This window comes from Lissotriton vulgaris, chromosome 6 (genome assembly GCF_964263255.1).
Source record: "Lissotriton vulgaris chromosome 6, aLisVul1.2, whole genome shotgun sequence".
NCBI lineage: Eukaryota > Metazoa > Chordata > Amphibia > Caudata > Salamandridae > Lissotriton > Lissotriton vulgaris.
Genome location: NC_141694.1, coordinates 1,829,371,910 through 1,829,397,671, shown reverse-complemented (window position 1 = coordinate 1,829,397,671; position 25,762 = coordinate 1,829,371,910). Strand labels below are relative to the sequence as shown.

The 25,762-nt window shown below is 44.5% G+C and overlaps 1 protein-coding gene across 1 annotated transcript; it reads right to left on the bottom strand.

Moving 5' to 3' along the window:
* Positions 1–766: 766 nt before the first annotated feature.
* On the bottom strand, positions 767–25,562 carry LOC147709580 (adhesion G protein-coupled receptor F1-like). The gene is made up of 2 exons (XM_086926051.1): positions 25,398–25,562; positions 767–2,149 (listed from the first exon to the last, which is right to left on the bottom strand). Exons 1-2 carry the CDS (start codon positions 25,560–25,562, stop codon positions 767–769), a joined length of 1,548 nt encoding a protein of 515 aa, XP_086782177.1.
* Positions 25,563–25,762: the final 200 nt, after the last annotated feature.

Below are 25,762 nucleotides of genomic sequence, written 5' to 3'. Positions count from 1 at the left end.
AAATTGAGGCTAAGAATATTGCAATACAAGAATATCATTGCCAAAATATTGAAGACCAATATTTAAAAAGGTATGTGCATATAGAGGAAATATAGACTTTCCATCTACATACCTGAGCACCTATATATATTGTCAACCTACATATATGTGGAGTAATGTATGGAACATTTATACTTACTCACATTTCGATATTTTGCATTCAATATAATGCCCTAAGATATTTTGGAGACCTTGATATCCCAGCTTGGATATTTAGGGAGCATGCGTCTCTGATCTTCTTGTTTCATACAACAACTGTTCAGTGTTTGTTATTTAACCACACATGTTGCACATCACCTGTGTTTTATGGCCAAGAAGCAATTGGATTGGTAGAGGAGTGCTACAGATGCAATTAGGTGTATAGCTTTGGGGGCGGGAGTGGAGGGTTAGGGAGGGTTTGGGGTGTGACCTATCCCCTCCTAAATAAATGCATTTGTGGCTGGAGACTTGGGTCTGGAGGCCCTGAGTAGGGTCTCCTTTGTCTTAGATGGTTTTCCTCGTCCTTATTTGACTAAAAGGTTTACATTTGTTAACTTTTTTTATATCATGAACTTAGACACAGTCCCACCTAGTGCAAATCAGTATTGAATCTGTTCCTCATGGGAACAGTGTATCCCAAACCTTGGTCATCCCTCCACCCTTCGGCATGCAGTTTTTTTGTTGTGAAATTTATTATTCACCCCCTCCGAATCCCACTGACTAAGCTACCCCCCCAGATGCAAATAAATCAAACAAAAACATCCTTGTAACATACCTGAAGTGGGTTCAAGAGTACGAACAAGTACTGTAATACAAGGGAGTTGCTGTTTGTAAGTGATGGAATTCCGATGGCCCAAGTCAAACCAAACTGTGGTGTGCAAAATACAACAGCCTTCACCAGCTTCTTCACCACCTCCTCATCTGCCCGGGCCCCGTCAGAAACTGATGGTCTCAGAAGTGTGCGAATCACAACTACAAGTCCAAGAAAGTTACCCACCAGAATTATTATTGTTGGGATGATGAAGGCGTATGCAGCTCCAGAAGTGCCTTCCAGCCAACACACATCCTTCTTTTGGTAACCCTTGGTTGGGTTGTAATAAAGCAGAGTCGCAGAAGCAATGATGATAGGGCAGGCGTAGCCCAGAACCCCAGCAAGAGCTGTAAATTCCAAAATGGTGACATGGTGGAATACAAAAATCAGGCGACACACCAAAAAGAGGGTTTGGACCATCGTCCAGCAGAAGAAGGCAAGTAAAGAAAAATGAATACAGAACGTCAGCGCCAAACAGTCTACTTCCTGGTCTTTTACGTCAATCATACTGGATGCAAAGAAGGACATGTTGCTGAAGAGTAGACATAGAGACATATTTAGTATAGACACGTGTCTGTAGGAGGCCATAAGGCTACCAGCATCACGGACAAGAGACATCTGCAGAACAATGCATACAACAAGGGAAGTCATGGAGATGAAAAGGCCCACCTCTGTAATGTAGTTGAGGATGGCGTCATTCACACTGTCAATCTGTGAGTCTGATATTGACATCAGGACGGCATAGGAGGTCAGGTGGCCACAGATACACTCTGCAACCTTGTTGTTGACTTGTGTCACGCACCCTTTGGAAGACCACTTCCTCAAGGTGGTATTCCAGAACACGCAGGTGGCGGTTTCATAGCACTCGCTGCTGCTGAACATGAAGGTGATATTGATGTTGGCATTGTGGTTGGATTGTCTCATCAAATTCATATGGTTGGTCATGATTTTCCTTGTTATTTTGTAAGCTTTGTTAGGCTCATCTTCATACTGACTTGGAAAGGTCATACCAAGCTTATCAAAAGAGGCTGACAAGAAGGTTGCCCTGCAGTTGGATGGGTATGAGTTTCCTTGTAGTGAGAGTTGAACCTGGGGGGCAACTTCTTGGGTATTTCCATTGCTTAAATCACTGCAGGATCTTGTCGAACAATACAGCTGAATATTGGCAAAGGATATATTGAATGACTCATCAATGGTCGCCATTTGAGAAAAGAGGTTTTCCATGGACTCCAGTAACTGCGGACCAAGATGGCTGTCTGCTCTGGAAGCCGGTTCCCAAAGGTCTTCATTGAGTAGTCGGCTGGCAATAGAGACCACATCCTAGAAAAAGATGACCTAGCAGTTAGATGTGTTAGAAATCAGGTAAAGTAGCAAAGCAAACACAAGGAGATGATGGACGGAGCGCTAAACTTTTCAGACACTCACCCCCGGGTAACAGATCTAGGTTGAATCCATCATCGTTCTAAAGTAGCAACAGTCACAGAAAGTATAGACGGTTTCAAAAGTCCTAATTACTTCCTGAAGTTTCCACTTCTTGCCATTCAACAAGATGCTCAGAAGCATATAGAAGGTGGTTGATGGGCTAGTGGTGGAATAAGGAGTCAACCCTGTGATGTCACGAAGGTCAAAGGATGCATGTTGTGAGCTCCACTGCTCCTGGCATTTTAGTGAGCTAGCGCCTACAATGTTTGTAGTTAGAGCCACTTCATAATTCAGTGTTTACCCTAAAGTGTCCAAGTTCATTAGCTCTCCCTAATGTCTACATCTCTTCCAAGCTTCTGCCATTAACACATGGAGTAGCTATAGCATGACATTTTCATCTTCTCTCCAGAGTGTGGAGTTCTCAAGATACATCCTTGCTGATGCTCCTTAATCTTAAGTGTACAGTTCAGTTTTAGAAAACAGACTCTTAGAATTAATTCAAAAGATTGATTATTTGACATTTTTAGAATTCCTACCTTTTTCAGCATTGGGATACTTTTCTGAAGGCTTTTGTCGTCTAGTAATTGCAACTTAAATCAGACTTGTTATATTGCTTATTAATTTTAAGGACTAGGGGGCTACACAAGGGGGTGTCTGGGGTGCCAGTAAAGTGGAAATCTAGAAACAAGTCTGTAAGAAGTTGGGGGGCATATTATCTAGATGTGCGTTATAAAACGCACATCGCACATTTCCATATCGCCGGCTATCGCCGGATTTATTCGCCACGTTAGCGCGTAATTATCAATGCGCAACACGTAGGCGAAATTAAATCTGGCGATAGTCGGCGATATGGAACATTAGCACATGAAAACAAATGTTGTTTTCACGCGCTAATGTGTGCCTTGACAATATGGGGGGGGTGGATTCAGCGTTATGATCCACACCCCCATGTTATCAATGCCTTAACACCTGGTCAGAGCAGGCGTTGGGAGACCTGCAATAAACGAGTTTATCGCAGGTCTTCTTCTCCCAACGCCTGCCTTGGTAATAGGGTGTTCCCACCGCCAAGCACATTTTACATGTGGTTGGACGTGGGAACGCCCACTTTGCATGTCATTAGCGATGTTTCTTGCTGACATGCAAAGTGGTCTTGAGGCAGGCGTTAGCATGCCCTTGTTAATAGGGCGCTAGAAGTATCGCCGCTTTCTCGGCACAATTCGCCGAAAAAGCGGCGATACTTCAGATTGCTAATATGCCCCCGGGTTCTTGGTTGAGAGTGATGGAAGATCCACTCATGGTACTAGCACACACCTTGTCAGAGTGAACCACAAAAGTCACTAAATTAACCTATGCTTTACCCTCTATTAGATGAGCACAAAGCAGGAAGGCTTAACTTAGAGTCAATGGGTAAATTATTCATGTAGCACCTAAACAGCAAAAAGGGAAAAGACAGCACAAACTGAATTCCAAATTTAGAGAAAATAGAGTACATTTGAATAAATAAAATGGCACCACAATTACCAAATTCCAATCAGTAAAACCAGAGATATTGAATTGTAAAGTGTTTTGGGAAAATAGTGCCAAGAAGCAGAAACCCCACTTCTGATTATCTGGTCACGCTAGAGTGAGGGGAAAGTCATACGTTCAGACCGACCACCATGGGCAGCAGGACAGTTACAAGGACCTGGGTAATCTGGCTGAAGAGTTACCTTCTCAAGTCCAATGCAAAGATTTCCGTTCGCATTGGAAGAAGCTGCCAGAAGAAGGCTTTCAACATGAAGAGCAGGTCAAGCGTCTCAGGTGGGCATTGCTTTAGTGGAAAAATCCTGTTGTTGGGTCATCACAGACGGTCTCACTATCGGAGCAAACAGCAGCTCCTGCTTGAAGTTTGCATTAGCAGTCATCATGGGCGGCAGAGAACGGGACTGTTTGCAGTCAGGAGGAGCCCAAACGTCAGGATTTTTTCCTTTTTCTTAAGGAGGAGTTTGCTCACTGATGCTAGTCAATAGTCCAGTACCTGGGGGTTACCTCCTAGAGATCAGGACTCACTCCAGTCAGGTCCAGTTGCAGGTGGGCAGTTGCTGGTAGACCTCTGGACGCTTATGTCCCCCTGTAGCTCACACACCAGGTCAGCCAGCTGACCCCTGGAGCCACTCTGGGAACAAAGCAAGCAGGTTTAATCATCCTTCTTCAGACAGCATTCATTCAAGCATTGAGGAAGTCCTTTTTGCAGCAGGTTAGTCCATCTGAATCTTCCACAGGCCCAGGAGTGGTCTGATGAGTAATTTTGAAGGTCTCCTTGTTATACCTGGTGCAAGCCTTTGTGTGATGGAATTCTCTAACTACCCTCAGAACTGGTTCTTGTCGGTTCCTCTCCTTCCCCAGCCTCCAAATTGTCTGAAGGACTAGTCTAAAGTTGCTCTGTGTGAGCTGGGGGTAAGGTCCTTTGAAATGTAATAAGGACAGGCTATAATCTCTCCCCAGCCATCCTGCCAGGATAACCCTCTACCAGTTACACCTAGGCCCAGTACACATTCTTGATGGGGGAACCATTAATAGGCCCAGGCAACTGGAAATACTAGAACGGCCTTAGAAAACATTGGGAAGGAAAATGGTGATTTTCTGAAAGGGGCAGTTTCAAACATATAATCTAAAATATAACTTAACCATTAAATAAGATATTACATTACAATTCATTTGAGTGTAAATACCACAGCTTTATCTGCTCCCAATCTGAAGTTAGCACTTATTTAATGTAAGAAGCTAACTCTGTGTTAGTCAATGGGAGAGATAGGCCCGACAAAGTGAAGAATGACACTAGCAGTTTTTTCATAGTCGGCATGAAACCTTGAACCCACATGTCCTACCTGTTAAATACCATGCACCCTGCCAGTTTAGACTTTAGGGCCTACCTTAGGGGAAACTTATAATTAGTAAAAAGGAAGGTTTAGGCCTGGTAAACGGCTTACTTTGTCAAGTCGAAATATCCGTTTAAAACTGCACATGAGCTGTAGTGGCAGGCCTGGGAGTTTGTTTTACAATTCTAATTTAGTGGGTGGCACAATGAGTGCTGCTGCCACTTACAGACCCTAAGGAACATGTACTACCATTTACTAAGGAGTTACAAGTATATTAAGTGTGCACCAATTGACTACAGTCATATTTTACCATGTTTTAAGGAGAGAGCACTAGCCCTTTAGCACTGGTTAGGAAAGGGAAAAGTAAACAGATTACTAATGTCAACAAAAACAAGTTCAAGTGAGGGAGTGAAAGCAAAACGTTTGGGGGAAAACCACGCCAAGAATGTCAGGTGTAACAATATCAGTCATTCATACTAGACGTGCCATAAAAGAATCACCTCTGGACAGTAATCCGTGCTATACTAAGGTGCAAGGGCCCCTACAACATGCAATGCACCCTGGGCCACAGTTGTCAATAGTACACTGCTGCTGGAGGCACAGAGAGCGCTCCTGCTTTGGGAAGGGTCAGGTAGGGTATGGAAGCGACACAAGTCCCCCAGGTCTTGGGCAAGGCTGGCATGGTAGAAGCCTGTGTGGCATGCCACCTACAACCAAGTTTAAAGAAACAGAACATCAGAACAAATCAATATGTGAGGCTTGAAATGTACCTTAAAACTTTTTTTAACTTTGCATTGTTCCCAACCTCTTTCGGTGTTTGTGTGCATTTGCAGACCCTTCAGACTTATAAGACTCAAAATGTTATTTCAGCAAATGCAACAAAGGCAGTTGTTAAAACTGAAACATCAAAAATTAAGCTAACCTCTTGAGCTACAAATTTCTGTAAGCTTGAAAATGTCTAACTAAATCTGCATGGACACAAAACAACCATACAGGGAGTGAACTATACAATTTTGCTAATAACATGTACAAGAATGAAACATAAAAGCCTCAACTTACGTAAAGTAAGCATATTGACTAAACCTAGGTAAACCTGGTAATGTTAATTAATCACATAATTTTTACAAGTGTTTCAACAGAGAAGTATCAATTATTTTTAAACAGCTTCTTCGTAGTCATAAAGATCTAAAGATTATTCTCAAATTAATTTAAAAAGTTTCAAATTACGTTTAGCTTCAAATACTTCTTCATTCATGCGACAATGGCCATGTCCAGAATATCAGAATATATGTGCCAATAAATGGCTTAAGAGGATTTCAAACTTCTCAGAACATTTTGTCAGTTAAGTGTAGCCACATTTTTCTGTCTCACTAAAATGTCATTATTTGGCTGATCATTTCAGAAAGGTATTTAAAATGAGCTTTAGTTAATTTCTTTTCAACAATGTGTTGGGCAATTTAAGAACATGTGAAAGAACTCATTTTGACATTTTTTACATGTTTCCAGACTCTAACAAACCAAGGGGCATATTTGCAAGGAAATTGTCGGAGCCCAGTGTTGAGCCAAAATTTCTAACACTGCGCTCTGACAGTTTCAAAACGCAGGGATGCGCCGTATTTACAAGAATGCGGTGCACCCAAGGGACACCTTCTTGCATGTGAACAATCGCTAACGGCGATTTGCTGTTTCTAAGTGTGCTGCAGAAAGCAGCACACATAGGAACAGCATAAACTAAGAGAAATCATTAATTTATCCTCATTGTAAATAGGGGCATCGTCAAAAAGCAATGGATGTTGCGGTGGAACAGCCACAGAAACACCCATTGCCCACCCCTTTGCCGCAGAGGACTGCTGCGGTAAGGGGCATGTGTACAAGGTGGCGTTACACCAGGGTAAGTGGCATAACACCACCTTATAAATATGGAGCAGGGGAGTGCGCCACAGCACGTCATTAAAAGTGACGTTCTTGTGGCTCAATTGCCCTTGCAAATATGTCTCACACAATAGGAAGCTACCCTGGTAACAAGTCTGATTCCTAATGCATGTAGAGGCACATTTAGTGGGGGAGACTAGGGGGTTTAGTACCCCATCTCTGTCTGTGTTGCCAACATGTTTCTGCCAATACGGCCAGGAGGGTTCATGGCATTCATCAGGGCGTGAGGGAAAGTGGTGCTCCTATCTCGTCTCAAAGAGACAAAGATGAATCCACTTTTTGTAGGCATATTATCTTGATGTATACTTTTGCTTGTTATTTTCTTTGTCTTACTTTGTAAGCTTATGTCATATTCTTTCAATAAAATTTTTCTGAACTTAAAAACTGTTTTAAATGGAGGCCTCTACACCATTTGTAAAGGGAATCCCTCAACCTGCGGTCTGCTGTCGCCAGGCAATAGTGGAGGCTGCTACATATTACATTGTGTTATGCCACCACGGAGAGGACCGTGGATAGAGGCCGCACAGGTGCAAGGGGCGCTATGCTTCCTTTATAATGAGTTGTGTGTGTATCCGTGTCTATGATGGTCAAGCCGTAGGAAGTATGGGTTCCGGCTTAGCAGACAGAGGGAGCGGAGAACCAGTCATAGGCGTTTGTACAGTAGGCCCAGACTAGCATAAAGTGGCCACCAGCCCAGACTAGCATAAAGTGGCCACCACACTCCATGTTACCACTGACACTATTTGCAGTCCTTGGCCTTCATGTGATTATCTACTTCATTCTGGGTACTGCAGTTTTGGGTTTTCCACATTGAGCGAATTAGAATAGCTCAACTGATAGTGTTTTTTTATAATTAATTCTCAGGGCTGTAAACCGTGTTCGTGGTAACCTGGAGTGGTGAGGTCCACACATACTAGGAATATTTCCTACCCGTTTTTGGTGCTCATTTAAATATTGTAGGATGTGGAACAAATGTGTTAACTGTGCAGTAAGGAACCTTCCATGCATTTAATTTAATTTTCGACAGAAAGCAATTTTCAATTAAAAAAAAAAGAAAATCATGAATCCCTCTTCACTACATGGGTAATCTGAGCCTGTGGTGGTAACTGCACCAGTCACATGTGGTAGAGCATGCTCAACCTTCCCACATATTCTCCATTTGAAACTCCATTTGTGCTGGGGCCCCGGCTGAGACCATCTGGGAGGGACTGGGATCACGCCCTATGCACAGAGCTCCCTAGTAGAGCTGAATGCACAAGTATTCCAACTGGACACATGGAAGGCGGAGGCTCCATCCATATACCTGCAAATGGGCTGCAGCCTTGATTTGTTGGTGATGAGACAGAATATAGTTAGGTTATTGGCTGCAAGAATCCCCTGGAGAGGAGCGACAGTGCAAAAAAAAAGATAAATGTAGGCTGGTGCGTGACAGCGAGAAGATATGCTTATGGAGGGAGGAGTAGCCCTCAAAGATGGGCCAAACATGGGGGCAACAGACAGACATACAGAGGAGCAATATGGGATTGCTTGCTGAAATAATAGGTCACCCCTCCCGCCCCCTTGGGGACATAGATGCCAGACACTGTAAGCTGATTTGTAAAATGTTAACATTGTTCTCCTTATACATGTGGCACATATGCACAATGATTGTAAATGTGTCTAAGCAAACTGCATAATTGAATAAAAATGTTTTTTACAAAATAAACTGCAATTGCGTTAATATCATCCCCAGTTGTAGGGACAGAGGGGCATATTAGCAACAAATAGTGATGATCGCTAAATGAGCTTAGCGCATTTTTTTTATCGCCGCGCATCGCCGGATATTATCGCTGAAATAACGTGCTATTAGCAGCGTTTATTTCAAAAGCAATAAAATATCCGGTGATAGCGGCTCCATGCGTAAATATTGCTGGAAATCCAGCGATATTCAGGCATTAACGCTAATAGGGACTTAACCTGAATATCCACCTCCCAATGGATATACAGGTTAAGAAGTGGTCTGAGCAGGCGTTAGGTTTTGGCAGTATTCGCGCTTAGCGCAAATTTTTCTCTCGCTTCGCCTGCCTTGCTAATAGGCAATAGCTGTGTTAGCGACTGCTTTCAGTCACTAACAGGTTGGGTACGCCCACTTTGCATGTCATTAGCAATAAATATCACTGACATGCAAAGCGGGCCCTCGACCGGTCGCTATCGCCTAAAAGCTGTCGCTAACTGTTGTTAGCGACAGCTTGCTATAGAGCGATAAAATTATCGCCGCTTTAGCCAGGAAAAAGTCCCGCTAAAGAGGCGATAATGTCCTTGCTAATATGCCCCACTGTTACTGAAATTGTGGGGCTTCAGGAGCGGCCAGACCTCTTAAGTACTTTGTACGAAATCACTACACAATGTGCAGGAATGCCCACACAATGACAAAGAGAGTATACAGAAGAATGACAAAAACATTAAAATCCTCAGTGAAAATAACACCACAAATAACTCAGCAATGAATGTTTTAATGTCTATAAAAATGAATAGCAATGACTTATATTTTGTAAGTATAGTTTCAGGCTCTAAGCACAATACAGCGTATTGAGGCGTTATAGTGCAGATTAAATAGCTGCTACTATGCTACTTAGAAGCACTCACTATACTGAGTTCCCAAAAATATAACCCCCAAACTGGCCAACTCCTAATTTGTAACTGTACCCTGTGGATTGTACACAGGCCTCTGTTGCCAACTCATGAGCCCACTGCACTATCGTATCATACCATTACCACACCACTTTTACTATTACAGCTGGTGGAATTACCACCACCGCTGCATGTGTGCATGTCTGGGTGTGCATGTTTTACCACATGAAAGTTAGAACTATTTGCCTCACTGATGCTTGTTTGTCACTATGACTAATATGTGTGTGTTGCATTTTCCAAATTCCGCAACGCCCATCATAACACAGAGCATCGTCAATGTATATCTTTTTTTTTTTACTATTCACCATTTCAGAGTGTAAAACTGCAATCTGGTGTGAACTTATACGTCTCCACCACCTGGCGGAGCCTCTCAGGACAGACTGTGAAGTTACTACTGGCAACTTTTCACATGTCTATGATGGTGTCTTCCCCCTGGGCAAGTATATTCCAATAATAAAGCATTGGAACATTTATTAAGGTTTATTAAAAAAAAACAGAAATGGTAAAATATTAATGTGAAATTATTATAAAACTAGAATTAATGAAATAGAATGTTACAGCACATTAACCTAAATGTGTATAAAATGAATATTTTTTTCATTTGAAGTATAATATCCATAAAGAAAACATTTAAATATATCCCAACCACATTATTTTGTATTATTTAATGTGCAATAACATTTAATAAAAGTTGTGTATCAAAACAATTTTTACATTCCCAAAAATATTTCAAAAGTTTAACAATTATTATAATGTTAAAATAATGTAATTACATGTTTTAGAGATAGAATATTTGCACTAATTATACATATAGCTATATTTTCAAATTTCAAATATTCATTCATTTAATTTTAAAGTTCAAAATCATTCTATTTACCTACACATTATTTCTATGGATTATTATTGCTAAAGCTCTAGACTCTCACCACTGTTTTCTATGGGAGTGTTATGCAGAGCCTGCAAGTGGCCATGGATAGTACTGAACTGATGTACATTTGTGACTGTTTTGGGATCTTTTGGCTGTAATAGGTTTAGAAGTGCAGTTTGTGAATATCAATGGACTCTCTCCTGTGTGGGTGGGAGTTTTGCATTTGCATATCTCCCCTTAAATCCCTCCTTAACCCTCTATAAACTAGTATTACTGTATTACAACTAAATGTAAGCCCCTCAGTCAGGATATACTGCCCCCTTTATAACAGCTTAAAGAGTATCCTGGTATCATGAGTTTATATGGAAATTTTGACTACTGCTTCCTACTCCAAGAGAACTAAGTATTCCATGTAGCAAAGGTCAGGTCAAAAAAAGAGTGGGGCTTGCTTACTTGGCCCCTGCCCTGCCAGTGCACCACTTTTTTTGACACTCCGGCAACGCAGTGTGCTGGCCAATATTTACAGGGCCACGCAAAGCCGCCATACATGGCGTTTCGTGGCCTTGGAAATTCAGCCTCTTTCCATGCATTACTTTACGTGAAAGGGGCGTTCCATGGGTGTTGCAGTGGGTGTCCCACCCAACACCATGCATTCTGCTGCATGCCCAGATTCCCCATGGGAGGCGTAAAGAGGTGCAATGAGAAGAAATACTTTTATTTTTCCTTGGTTTCTCCTCTTTCTATGATGCATAGAAAGAGGTAATTCCATCATTGATAGTTTGTGTAGGAAGGTGTCCCTTCCTACACAAAAACAATCACCCCTACAACACAGACACCCTTGCACAAGAGTGTCTGTGTTGGCGCTCGGCAGCCTATTGTGCGCCAGCGCAGAGGAAAGCATAGGGTTGGGTCGTATTGTTGTAAATACAACCCATCCCTGGGGGGGCGCTAGAGGGCGCACTGCGGAATGGCTGGCTAGCGTGTCAGCTCCGCCGGAAGGTCGCGCGCCTAGCGGCCTTAAACCCCTTTAAACCCCACCACAAGCGGCAGCAAATGGCGATTTGTACATCGGAACATTAGGCCAACAACGCAGCACGGAGAGAGGTGGCCCAGTGTGCGGGAAACAAAAGAACCGACCCGGTTCGTGGAGACTTCACCGCAGCGCCACAAAATGGCCGTTCCCGAAGTTCGGCGACAATGAGACTGCAGGGCTGCCAGCAGAGTCGGACCTGAGGAAATACCGGGCGCCACATGGACAGGGGTTGCCGATCACCATCTGGGACTATACAAGGTCAGTGAGCAGCTCCGGGACGAAATGCCGCAAAGACTCGCCATGCGTTCCACTGGAGGCAAGATGGCGGCGCCCGTGGAACGCATAAGGCTGGCGGCAGCGGCGAACGATCCCGCCGGGCAGACCCCCGTAACTGGGTGTCAGAAGCAGGTACCATAGTAGACAAGTAGCAGCGAGGAGAACCCGGCGCATACTGCACATCGCGCAGCACATCGGCACATAGGCAGCACACTGGTGGATGGGTTCCCGCGGCGAGCACGAAGAGTTCTGTAAATCGAGCGGAGCCAGAGGTATGCAAGCCCAGCGAAACGAAAGAGACAGCGCCATATAACTGCACACTCTGCCCTTGGCATAACGCCAACTTTACTGCCCACGCGGGGACGACCTCTCCCACGGTGGGGTGTGTGGGTGTAGGGTGCTGCACACACTGCGCCCCAGACGACCCACGACCGGCAACAGGCGTTGAACCTGCTAGGAGATACTCCATAACGGTCCAGATTGCACTTGCGCTCCAAGTAGCCGGCTGATGACCACACGACCAGCGCGAGGGGGGCTGCGACAACAACACATCGCGCAAACCCCACGGCCAACGTGACACCAGGCAGCAGCCCTAAAACGACCGAAAGCCACGCACCACAACAGCACCCCGAAATGGGGAAGCCAGACCGTAATCAATCCAAGCTCCACTTTGAAAAGCGAAATCAGGGTAAAAATAATACGACTGGCCCTGAAGCGGAGGGGGGCCAAGAGACGCCGGAAGGCACAGGCATGGAGTCGGTACTAAGGGCGATACAGCAGAGCCTACAAGAGATGAACGGAAAACTCGACAACGTGGTGCAGAGGGTGGACAACATGGCGGCGAAAATTGAACAGCACGACGAGCGCCTCGTGGAAGCAGAACAGCGGATCTCGCGGGTAGAGGATGAACAGAAGACCATGGCCAAGACCTGCGGGGGCCTGGAAAAAACGGTGGAAAACCTGCGAGCCAGGGTGGAGGACCAGGAAGCCAGGTCCAGGCGGAACAACGTTCGGATCTCTGGCCTGCCGGAATCCACAAACACGGGGAAAATGGAGACCTATATAGAATCACTGTTGAGAGAGATCTTTGGAGCCGAAAACCTGTCCCAAGTATTCCTTGTAGAACGTGCGCACCGGTCGCTGGCGCCCGTACCAAAACCTGGCGCTGCCCCACGCATGATCATCGCCCGCCTGCTTAACTACAGGGACAGAGACAGGATCTTGCGACTAGCCAGAGAGCTGGGGAAAATTACTCATCAGGGAAACGCACTAGAGTTCTACCCAGACCACACCATGGCTGTACAGCAGGCGCGGAAAGAATTCGCTCCGGTCAAGAAGAAGCTAAGAGAACTTGGTCTGGAATACGCCATGTTATACCCGGCGAAACTCAAAATCATCAACAGCGGAAAACCTGTCATACTGCAGACGGTACAGGCGGCACAGGAGTATGTCAAGCAACAAGGGAAACGCAGAAAACAGCAAGACCGACAAGCGATGTAGAATGATTGCAATTAATCGCGGACGGACAGGAATGTACTACGGATCTCACCAGCAAGATGCAGCTAATTGTAGACGCCTTTGACTGCAGACAATCACACGGACCATGATGGCCACGTGGGTGGCAGCAACTGGACTGAAAAGGCGATTACGAACTTACTGTGAGTACGGACCTTGTGTCTACAGTGCCGCGGAAGGGGTGTTCAAGTAGTAAGTACAAGTAATGCTACTGTAAGCGAGGTAGGTCATGTGGGCTGGCTAATGAAGAGGGGGGACTGCGGGTAAGTGACTGCCGCCCTGACCGAGCCTGTTATTAAGCTATTTGCCTAGTGCGAGAGACTAAATGCACAACATGGGGCCACCCCACCTATACGCTAGGACTTGAGACAAAGGGGAGTTAGAGTGCTAGAATTAAGACTTAGCGGCGACGCTGCATATGTTGAGAGGGTGGAAGGGGTTGGAGGATGTCACGCACGAGTTAATCACTAAAGCATACGCATGCGACCGTCCACATCCACTATGTGGATGGCGACGTGTGAACCTGGTGACACCCCCGGGAGGGTGAACCCCGAACTATGTTGGACACTGAAGTTACTGTTAAAGTTAATTCAGGGATGGCTTTGGCAAAGTTTGGGTGCTAAAGTGGGTGGGGGGAGGGCGGGTAATTCGGAAGCTAAAAGACTGCAACCTCTGTGTCTGAGAAGCATGGCGAACTCCTTAGTCATGTACTGTCATGTATATAAGATTCACAAGCAACGAATGCCATTGTCACGTCTGAATGTTGTAAGGTATACCACTGTGCACACACTACGTGGAAAGCAGACTCAACGTCTGAAGTGGATAATACATCACCCAATGCATGCACATGTCACGTAGTAACTCGCTGAAATTACTCACTTGGAATGTGAGGGGGCTGGGCAACCCGAAGAAGATTAGGCGATTATTTGCTTATTTTGATAGATTGCGAATTAACATCGTTTTCCTGCAGGAAACACACTTGGAACGAGATGGCACTTCCACACTAGGGGCTAAATGGGCTGAATCTGTAACTCACTCAAGTTACTCATCTTATTCAAGAGGAGTGAGCATATTGATAAGGAAAGGTACCGGCTTTGAGATTACCGACATACACAGAGATACAGCAGGGCGAAGCGTGGTTGTGGCTGGCAAGATTAGAAGACAACAGGTTTTATTAGTGAACACGTATGGCCCGAATGTGGATGACCCGGGGTTTTTTTAGCAAGGTGTGGCATACCATCACGGACATGCAGGCGCCTCACGTAATATGGGGAGGGGATTTCAATGTCACGATGCAAGATGCACTAGATAGGGCAGCACACACATTGGAACAACATGGGAATGCTAGGACAATGCTGCGAGACGCCATGGATGACCTACATATGGTAGATCTGTGGAGGGCATGTAACCCGGGGGTGATGACAGCGACACACATAAACGCGGCGAACAACAGTTGGTCCAGGTTAGACTACTGGCTGGGCACACGAGATGTACTCTCATGGGTGTTAGATGTTACACACTTGCCCCGAACACTATCAGACCACAGTCCGGTATTATTGGAGGTAGATATCCCGCACTACGACCCACCACCCTTCACATGGCGATTCAACGCAGCGGCATTGCGGGACCCAGTGTACGTTACCACAATACATAAGGCAATAGGGGAATACTTTGAACTTAACGGCCCGACAACGGATGACCCAGGTTTATTATGGGAGGCCTTTAAGGCTACAATCAGGGGAGTCTGTCTAAGTACAACCTCAGGAATCCTCAAAGATATTAGACGGCAACTGCACACACGCGAACAGGCCATTAAAACACTGGAACAATCATACACCCAGACGGGAGACACCAAAATATTGGGAGACATCCAAACACTACTGACGGAACATGCCAAATTTGCGGCAGATGAGCTGCAGTATGTAACTAAACGGGCTACTGCGAGAAGATATGGGGAAGGAGGTAGACCAGGCAGGGAACTGGCCGCAAAGATATGCTCGGGCAAAGCACCACAAAATATCGCATCCATAACTACCAGCACCGGAGAGGTGGTTACAGACACAAAAGGTATACTGCGAGAATTTATGCACACATATGGCACACTATACAAGGAACACCCCTCACCATCACAGGCTGAATTATTGAGGTACATGGAGGATGTTGAGCTGGCGTGGCTAGCGGATGGCCATAGGAAATACTTAGAACGCCCCATAACTATAGAAGAAGTCACAGACACCATTAGACGCCTACCTAATAACAAAGCGCCGGGACCGGATGGCTTTGTAGCGGAATTTTATAAGGCATATGCTGACTTACTCGCCCCGCACTTAGTACAACTGTATGGGGCAGCACATGAGGCCCAGACACTACCGGCATCTCTGAGGGAAGCCTTGCTCATTGCATTGCTGAAGCCAGGCAAAGAAGTAGATAAATGCGATTCATACCGTCCCCTTTCATTGTTAAATGTAGACACCAAAATTATAGCTAGTCTGCTGGCAGACAGGCTAAAGCCGCTCATGCCGATGTTGATCAGGCCAGATCAGTCGGGATTTATCCCAGACAGGGCCACCACACACAACACCCGCACACTGTTCGCGTTAGCGCACTATCTGGCTCCAGAGACAAAAGCTGTAGCAGTGCTACTAGACGCTGCTAAAGCGTTCGACACTATTGGCTGGCCTTTTATCCACGCAGTACTGGTGCGCATGGGCTTCCCATGGATATTTCGGGGATGGATAGCAATGCTCTACACCAATTTGACGGCACGCATAAAAGTGAACAGGTACATATCAGAACCCATACAAATATGCAGAGGCACTCGTCAGGGGAGCCCACTCTCGCCAATGCTTTTCGCTTTGGTGCTGGAGCCTCTAGCCTGCAAAATCCGCCAACATCACCATTACTCAGCGATTCAAATGCCCTCCCGACCTATACATATCTCACTATACGCGGATGACATGGTGTTATATGTTAAACACCCTGAACAACACCTGAATCCGCTCCTGAGAGAGTACATAAAATTTGGTCACCAAGCCGGACTACAGATAAACTGGGATAAATCCATGATACTGTCACTAACCGACAGCACAAAGCCAACAAAATTAGACTATCCATTAGAGTGGCAAGAGGAACCCACAAAATATTTGGGAATATGGTTCCACAGAGACCCTGAATTGGTCATTAGGACGAACTACGGGCAGACAATAGCAACACTGGAAGACAAAGTTAAAAAATGGAACAGACTTCCACTATCATTGGCAGACAGGGCTGCAATAGTAAAAATGGTGCTGCTACCGAAATTCCTTTATTTATTTAACAACATCCCGATCAAACCGCCCGCTGCTGTCTTCCGCAATATCAAGTCACTAGTCCTTAATTTGCTGTGGGCGGGTAAACAGGCGAGGATGGAACTACGCACCATGACATTGCCATATGCCAGGAGGGGGTTCAAAGTACCAGACTTCTACTTATATTACTTATGCGCTCAGGCGCAGTACGCGCACTTCTGGTATCACGAAGTGCCCTTCCTGACACATGTGGCGGTGGAGGCGGGCGATACCGACCCGATCCCTTTAGCCAATATGCTCACTCATAAACGCACCAGGCTACATGGCCGCGATATTAACACAGTTAACGCTACCACAGAAGCATGGAGACTGTTGGGCAAAGCGGCAGACTGCCTACCACTGTACGCACCCACACTCCCACTGGCACATCACCCGGCCCTCTCGGTAACACAAGAAAAGATTGGCATGGATCTGTTCCGGCGGGCCGGAATAGACACATTGGGGGACCTGTACAAAGATGGCGAATTCCAGACACTTGATAAGCTGCATTACATCAGCAACCCATCTCCACTGTTCAGTTTCAACTACTATCGGCTACAGAGGGCATTACGGGAACACTACCCATCTCATCCGGAGGAGCCGCCTACACTTGAACCCCTACGATTACTCCTAACCACACCCAAAGCGTCACACCTGGTGTCCAAGCTCTATGTGAGTGTACAGGGGGCGGTGGGGAACAACACACACAAGGCCAGGGACAGATGGAGCGCTGGACTAGCAGAACCCCTAACGGATGTAGAATGGGATTCCTCCTGCATGCTTACGGGCATGCTGACACCCAACGGGAATTTGAAAATCATACATTACAAGTATTTGCATCAGGTTTACCACACACCTCAGAGGCTCTATAACCATGGCTTAAGGGAAGATTCAAAATGTTGCAGGTGTAATCAAGAGGGAGCGGACTTCATGCATCTAGCATGGCACTGTCGTAAAGTGGCGGGATATTGGGAACAAGTGGTACAAGTGTTGAACGAAATGCTAGGAGTTGACATGCTATGTGAGGCAAAGAATTGTCTGTTGGGTATCACCCCGCACCTGAGAGCCTTGAAGCGTAAATTCTGTGCTATTGCGCTACTGCTCGCTAAGAGAAGGGTGTCAATCCACTGGAATAGCAAAAGAGCACCAGAGGTAAAACGCTGGATTGAAGATATGGTGTACTGTCGAGATACGCTTAACACGTACGAAGAGGAACTGCCGGTAGGCTCTAGGCCCAAAGACTATTGGGGGTACTTACGTGCCTATTTACTAGAACATGGCACGTCGGATTCAGAAACGGAAATTGAGTGAAATGAAAATCTGAATGTGACAACACAGGGCGAATAATCGTACAGTACTGACACTTAGGAGGGAGGATGCTGTGATACAGAGGGAAGGAGGCGGGAGGAGAACTACAAGTTGGGGAATGCACTGTTAAGTTAAGTTTCAGTTAAGGGGGGGGGGGAAACTGTAAAACGTAAGTTTACTGATGTATCAGGCAGTGAGCATAGCACTGACAAACGGCTGGATACTATCTGATGACACGCCGCCGGTCCGCTGGATGTCGGCTGATGGGCTGTGTACAACTAGCACTGTGGCAGAAAACTGTGATTACATGACGCCGGCCCATTGCGGTTGTAGGCAAACACACTGTAGGCGATTTTCGGTTTGTCTTGTATGTGATAAAAAGTGCAATAAAATTCTTACACCAAAAAAAAAAAAAAATAAATAAAAAATACAACCCATCCCTGTGCCTTTGAAATGATGCAGCACAGTGCAGCAAAATGGCTTGCCGCGTTGCGTCTTTTTGTTGTAAATGAAGCCCAGTGTTTTTGCCCGCATCCTGATCTCACCTTCATTTTGCTCTGCGATGGATGTGCAAATCCATTGCTGTGCAAAATAGACATTAAGGGATGGAGGCCTGTGAGAGAGGGAAGACTTTCCTTCCTGCATTTACATTCGCAGAATGCCAACCTTTGTTTATTGAATGCAGCACCTGCTCTTTAGCGGTACAGTGGATATGTTAAAAGTAAGCTAGTGTTCTGTGAATGGTACGGGGGGGGGCAGGAAGCAAGGTTGACAGCCCACATTCACAAGATGGAAGCTGTCCTCTAGGGTCAGTTTTCACTTTGAGAATGGATAGCCGCCTCTTTTGGGAGATGCTATCTGAACAGTGCTATTTGGTCACAAACCACTGACACAGGTATAGCGAGTCGAAAGGACTATGGGATGCATCTTCTACGCACCTCCCACCTACCTACCTGTAAGGAATTGCAAGTATACTTTGCGAATCAGTAAAACATTTCTGACTTGCAAAGCACATTTTGGGCCATATGTCTGAAGCTTGTTTCAGCTCATAAATGCCCGATTTGCAGAATCGGGCTGTTTGCGACCTGAGAAAGGCATTTCTCAAATGTACAAAGCCCTATCTGTGAACAATGACCTATTACTAAATCACAAAGTGGGTTTGCGAGTCGCTATTAGGAAGGGACTTGCCTAGGGTGTCCCTTCCTAACAACGAGCCACACTGATATGATGGAATATTTTGTAACTAAGAATGCAAAACATTTGCAGTTACCACCAACTTCAAGTTGGTGGTAAACCATTCGCAAAGGCAAAGCAGTCCAAAATGGAGCCCTTCCCCTTTGTGAATGTGGGCACCAGCATTTTTAAGAGCAGGCTTTAGTCACATGGACCACAGCCTACTCTTACAAAATGAAAAGGAAACTTTTCATTTTTCTTTTTTAAATGCGCCCCATTTTCTTGTAAAGAAAATTGGCTGCGTTCCAAAATAAAAAACTGCTTTGATTAAAAAGCAATCGCAGGCATGGTGGTACGCTCACCCCAGCAGGCCACCATCCCTTTGAGTGCCAGCCATTCCCATTGGGTTGCAAATTGCAACCAGTCTCATGAATATTAATGAGGCAAGTCCCGTGCGACCCATTGAGTTTCGCCAACAGTGTAAATCACACTATTGTACATAGCTGTTTGCGATTTCCAAAAAGCGAATTGCAAGAATTCGCTATTAGGAATCACCGAAGTCTATGTACAACTGGCCCTTTGTACATTGCTGATCAACCTTTTGTGCTTTGAGGGCCTAGGATTTTGCAATTTGCAGGCTTTGTGATTGCAAAACCATTTTCACACATTTGGCCCCATGCAGTGCTCAATTTCCCATTCACAAAAGGAAGAAATAAGGGGGGAGAGAAAGACAGAAAAAGCAGTGCAACAGGAGAAGCAGGCATGATCAAGAACACGCAAGAACAGAATAAGTGGGCAGGAGGGTGGCAGATGAAAAAAGCATATTGTAGAATAATGTGGAGTTCAACATAACCTGAACAGCAGGATGCCTTGGACCCATAAGAAAAATATGCAGGGTGCCCATGCACAAAATACTTTACATTCGCAAATGCAAATGTAACTGACTTTGTCAACGCAAAATCTCAATTTGGAATGAACAGTGTTTTGTTGTACATAACTGAAATTACAAACCTCAATGTACACATTGCTGTCCCTGATAAGCAGTGGCCAAGGGGAATTTTCCCTTCTTGTGATTCACAATGATATGCACAAGTGCTCTGCACCCTTTGTTTCGGGTGCAAAGCCTGGCACCGTTTGTACCTGCCCAGTGTAAGTTATGCAGACTTGACTGCCTGTACTTTGGTTGTACAAGCTGGGAACATTGGAAAGGGCGGACAAACCTCAATGCGTATCTAACAATGTGTCGTGTTTGTGATTTTGCTATGCCTGTCCAGTGCTGGGTAAGAGGACAGTTTGCTGACACATTTAGCATCCAACTGCAGGGACGAGGAAGCATCTCCCATCCAAACCTGCAGCCCAGAATCGCAATGTTTCGCAAGAAATTGCACGCAGATTCATATTGCCCCTTGATGCACGCTCGAGTAGGTTGAATTAAATGTGAATGACACAACCCTAAACAAATGGATGAGGTGCATGAAAGCCCCTATAAGTAACTATGTTATACACATAATTTTAAAAAAGTCAAAAGGCATTGGCCAATGAAGACCTAAAAAGCCAATTGTTCCACCATTGTCTGCAAGGCTCTAGGGTTTGAGAAAGAAAACAAGAAAGAAAGAAAGAAAGAAAGAAAGAAAGAAAGAAAGAAAGAAAGAAAGAAAGAAAGAAAGAAAGAAAGAAAGAAAGAAAGAAAGAAAAAAGAAAGGTAAGATAAAAAAATGGTAAGACAGAAAGGAAAGAATGAAAGAAAGAAAAGGAAAGAAGAAATAAAGAAAGAAAGCAAACAAGAAAGAAAGGAAAGGCAGAAAGAAAAAAGAAAGAAAAAAAAACAAAAGAAAGAAAGAAGGAAAGAACAACAGACAGAAAGGAAAGAACAAAAAAGATAGAAACAGAATGAAAAGAAGGAAAGAAAAGAAAAAAGAAAAACAAAAGATAGACAGATATAAACAAAGAAGTAGGGATGAAAAAACAAAGAAGTAAGAAAGAAAGAAGTAATGAAGGAAATACAAAAGCGTTACAAGTGCTGCCACACTTGATAAAGGCTGGTGCTCTTCCTGCACAAAGTTTAATAAAGAAACAAAGGGAAATTAAGCCCAGAATAAATGTGTTCTGAGGAGTTGTCCGCTTATGAATTCACATGTATAATATTGAGGTTTTCTGTTTGTGTACTACATACATAGTAAAAAAAATACAACCGGATAATTAAATACAGAACAGTTTCAAATGGACACTGTGTGCTATGCTGTGAAATACAAGTAGTCAGATAAACAAAGGACACTTCCAAAAGGAATGTACAACAGCATTGGCAGGACACAGGAACTGTTCAAGTGTGGAATGTGGCCTGTGCTTACATCTGGTATAAAGAGTCCTGCTTTCATCCCAGGCTTTAAACACAAGGCCAACCCAAAAGTAACTATAAAATAAAAACAAAAACATTGGCACTTAGGGGAAGTCCCTTGTGGGTGAATGTCCTCATTGTGACAGAGCAAAATGCAGGCACTCAAGTGAGGTTAAACAGTGACTGAAGTAGGCTGAACCCTTGCCTCTGCTCATTGCTGTAGTGGACGGGAGCAAAATGAGAATGACAGAACAGACCAGCAGATGAAGAAAGGTGGCTGAAACCCCTTTAAGTAAGTATATTATACATATAATTTTAGTAAAATCAAAAGGTCTTTTCTAATGCAAGACGTAATGATGGTTGCAGCACCCTCAGTCTATGTGTAGCTGACTGTGGAACTAACTTCTACAAGATCTAAGACTCTGCTCAAATAATTTTCCATTTAGGAAGATGCTTCAGACTGTAATTTATGTTTGATCAGATATGATTCTAACCAGGATGACTGAATGCCCTTGGGTGACAGAGTGCTTAAAAAATCTGTGTTAACATATCATATCAAATATATTATACCATATCATAACATTTCTTAACATAATATAGAAGACAAGATCGCCTAACATAACATAGCACAGCATAATGTAACATAGCACAGCGTAACATAAAGTAACTAAGCGTAGCATAACACAGCATAACATAACATTTCATAGAATAGCATAGCAAAGCATACCATAACATAGCATAGCATGCCATAGCTTAGCATAGTATAGAATAGTATAGCATGGTGTATCATAACATAACATATCTGTTTGACCTGATAGCCTTTGAGTGGTGTTCCCTTCACCTTTGTGTATACTTCCTCCACTTTTTCTGACCTTGTTTTTGCTGGCTTTAGAACTCTGCACACTTTACCACTGTTTACCAGTATTAAAGTGCTTGTGTTCTCTCCTCTAAACATGGTAATATTGACTCATCCCCAATTGGTATATTTGGTGTACTTATAAGTTCCCAATAACGTGGTACTACATGTACCCAGGGCACGTAAATTAAATGGTACTAGTGGGCCTGCATCACTGATTGAGCCACCCACTTACGTAGCACTTAATCACGGCTCAGGCCTGTCATTGCAGAACCTGTATGTGCAGTTTCACACTACCATGTAGACCTAGCAAAACAACCCTTTCCCATGGCCAAATCTTCACTTGTTATACATATTTTACATGCCCTGGTAGTGAAGAACTCCCAAAGTCATTTTCATCACAGCAATGCCTATCTCTCCTGTTGGATAACATCAGGATCACCTTATTACATCTTATAAGTGTAATTCACAATCTGGAAGAGATAAACCTTTCAAGTTTTAAGTCTCTGAGATCACAATTTAAAATCTTAACTTATGGTGGAATCAGATTTTAAATTGCAATTCGAAAAATGCCACTTTTAGAAAGTTGCCATCTTTCTTACTTTAGCCATTTGGTGCCTGCTGCCTGCCTCTGATCTATTGTCGGGGATGGGTGACAGCAGGGTAATGTGTATTCCCCCTGGGCTGCCACACACGATGTAGGCTTAGGTGTGACTTGATGGGCTATCCTGACAGGATAGGTGGGAGGAGCATGACCCAGCCGCACTTACACCTAAAGAGGCTTTGTCATGTCCCTGCACAAAAGACTGCCTACCCCCCTGTAGTGAGTCTGGAGCCAGGGCAGGAAAGGAGGACCTCTGTGCAGTTCAAACACCTATCTTTCAAGATTACCCCACTTCAAAAGTGCAATTGGGTATAAGTACTGGACGTCTGACACCACCACTCCAGTAGACTTCTAGACCTGTGACTAATCTGCTAGGAAGAAGGACTTCTGTGCTGCTGAAGGACTGCTACTCTTCTGGACTGCTGCTTTACTGGACCCCTGCCTTGCTGTGCTGCCCTGCTGCATGCTGTCCTCCTGCCTGGGTAAAAAGGACTGGGCCTGCATTACTTGAACCCAGAATGATTCCAAGGGCCGGCTGACTGGTTGACCTCCTGGTTTTAAGTTTCAGGGAAATAAAAGACCTCCAACCACCCTGCTTTTGCACCTGGGCCCCGCTATCTGTGAGTCTTCCCTGCCACCCCAGTCCTGAAACCCTTCGAAGGGGGCCTATGATGTTTGCTGCACTGGACCTGAGACATCCTCTGGTAAACTGATGAGGCCTGGGTGGTGTCCTTTGCTCCCTTTGTGGAGTTTGCAGAGTTTTCTGCACTCCACGGAGCTCGCGAATTGCAGAAAATTCTACTTTGCGATGTGCAGCAGAGTGTTTTCCATACTCGCTATCGCAAATGGTAAGTTCGCAAGAGCGAACGGTAAGTTCGCGAGCGCAAGCTGCTGCTTCTGTAGAATTTCTATCCGAGTGGCAGGAATACCAGCGCAAACTGCAATTCGCACTGCACTCCGCCACTCACTGAACTTTGCAGAGTTTTTTGTAATTTCGCGGAGTTCCGCGTAGCAAAACTCTGCGAACAACGCCCATGCCTGAAACTGATCCATTGCAGCTGCTGCGTGGAAAGGAACCGGTGCATCACTGCTACTGCATGGATTGACACCGAACCATTGCCTTCGAAACCACCATTGCGCAATACTCTCCCAGGTACAAGGTTCTTGCATCCCCATCAATGGCAGCCTTGATGATGACAAAAAAACTCCACATTGGTACTTCCCACTCAACGGAGCCGACACATCACCCGAACTGCGCACCACTTCTTCGACACTGGTCTTCCATCGCAAGCCCCATCAAGAAGATCCTCGATGTTGATGCATCGGGTTCTCACACAGCAGCCTCGTCACATCTGGGACCCAGCATATCACCTCTGCTATGCAACACATCTTCGCCCCGAAATTACGCAACCTCAGATTAGGGTACTTTAATTCAGTGGGCCTAACTAGGTCCCTGATTCTGTCCCAAGTTTCATTGCGGCTAGCCAGAACTTTTGGCTTTGTCCTGGTCCAGTGCGACCAGATTTCCACTCTAGCGCTTTTCGCTTCTTAGCTCTATTTTTACTTAAAACCTTTAAATATCAATAGCTCAAGTTCTACTTGTTGGCTTTTGTCATTTCTGTCTTATTTTATTTATCAGAACTATTTTTTTTTATTGATATTGTACATTTTCGTGTGTAGTTTGCAATGTTTTACTGTTTGAAGTGTTAAACAAATACTTTACACACTGCCCCTAAGTTAAGCCTGTCTGCTCTGTGCCAACCTACCAGAAGGATAATTTAGGGTTTGCCTGATACTTACCCTGACTAGGATTGTGGTTACTGTTTGACTAAGGTTCACACCCCAGAACACCAGCAATCCAATTTTTAACAATAACATAACATAAAAATAACATAACATAACATGCAAACAAAACTGTGCTGCAACCACAACCATAATTTGTGTGCATGAGGCCCTGCATCTGTTAAATGTTCTCCATAGTCAAGTAAAGTAATAGGGTTAGCTCTAGGAAGAGGGAGGATGGAATGGTCAGTGGTTGTTATTCGTGCATCCCATTAGCAATATAGTGGTAATGTCCACCTTAATCTCTCATACAATCAGTAAGAAAGTATTGAAAACTAAAAACCCACCTTGTTAATACATCCTGAACCACAATCCTTACAAATTCAGCTTCTCCGGCTCCAATGCTCCAATCGAAGAGCTACTCAGTCTAGCTGCCCACAGTCATCTCTCCTGTATCCTTCCTACATACAGAATGCTGAACCACTACTATCTATCTCTGTTTTGGCGCATTTTTGCTTCCCATCAACTCTTGCATTAGACAAGTACTTAGACTCACTGCTTGTGCATAGATACAATGGGATTTGCATGGTTTCTAATCACACAGACTTACCGAGAGCGTTTTGACACTGAAGGTTAGGTTTAAAACCACAGCATTTTGAGTTATATTCCCCAGAATATCCAGGACCAGTGGGACATCACTGGGATGTATATCAGTCGTATTCATTGTGAAAACAGAGACCACAAGATAGTTAACAATTTCAATAATGTCGTTCATATTGATCACCTTCAGCCGCATATGGAGAAGAGGAGACATAAACAAGAATGGTTAGCATCTGTATTTTTTTATCGGAAGACAAATGACAAATAATACAAATACTCTTGCCCCATTCTGATACAAGATTGGCACAAAGGTCAATTTGTTTTTAATGTTCCCTCCATGTGATCTTTCATGATTACATTTTGGTTGCTTTGCGT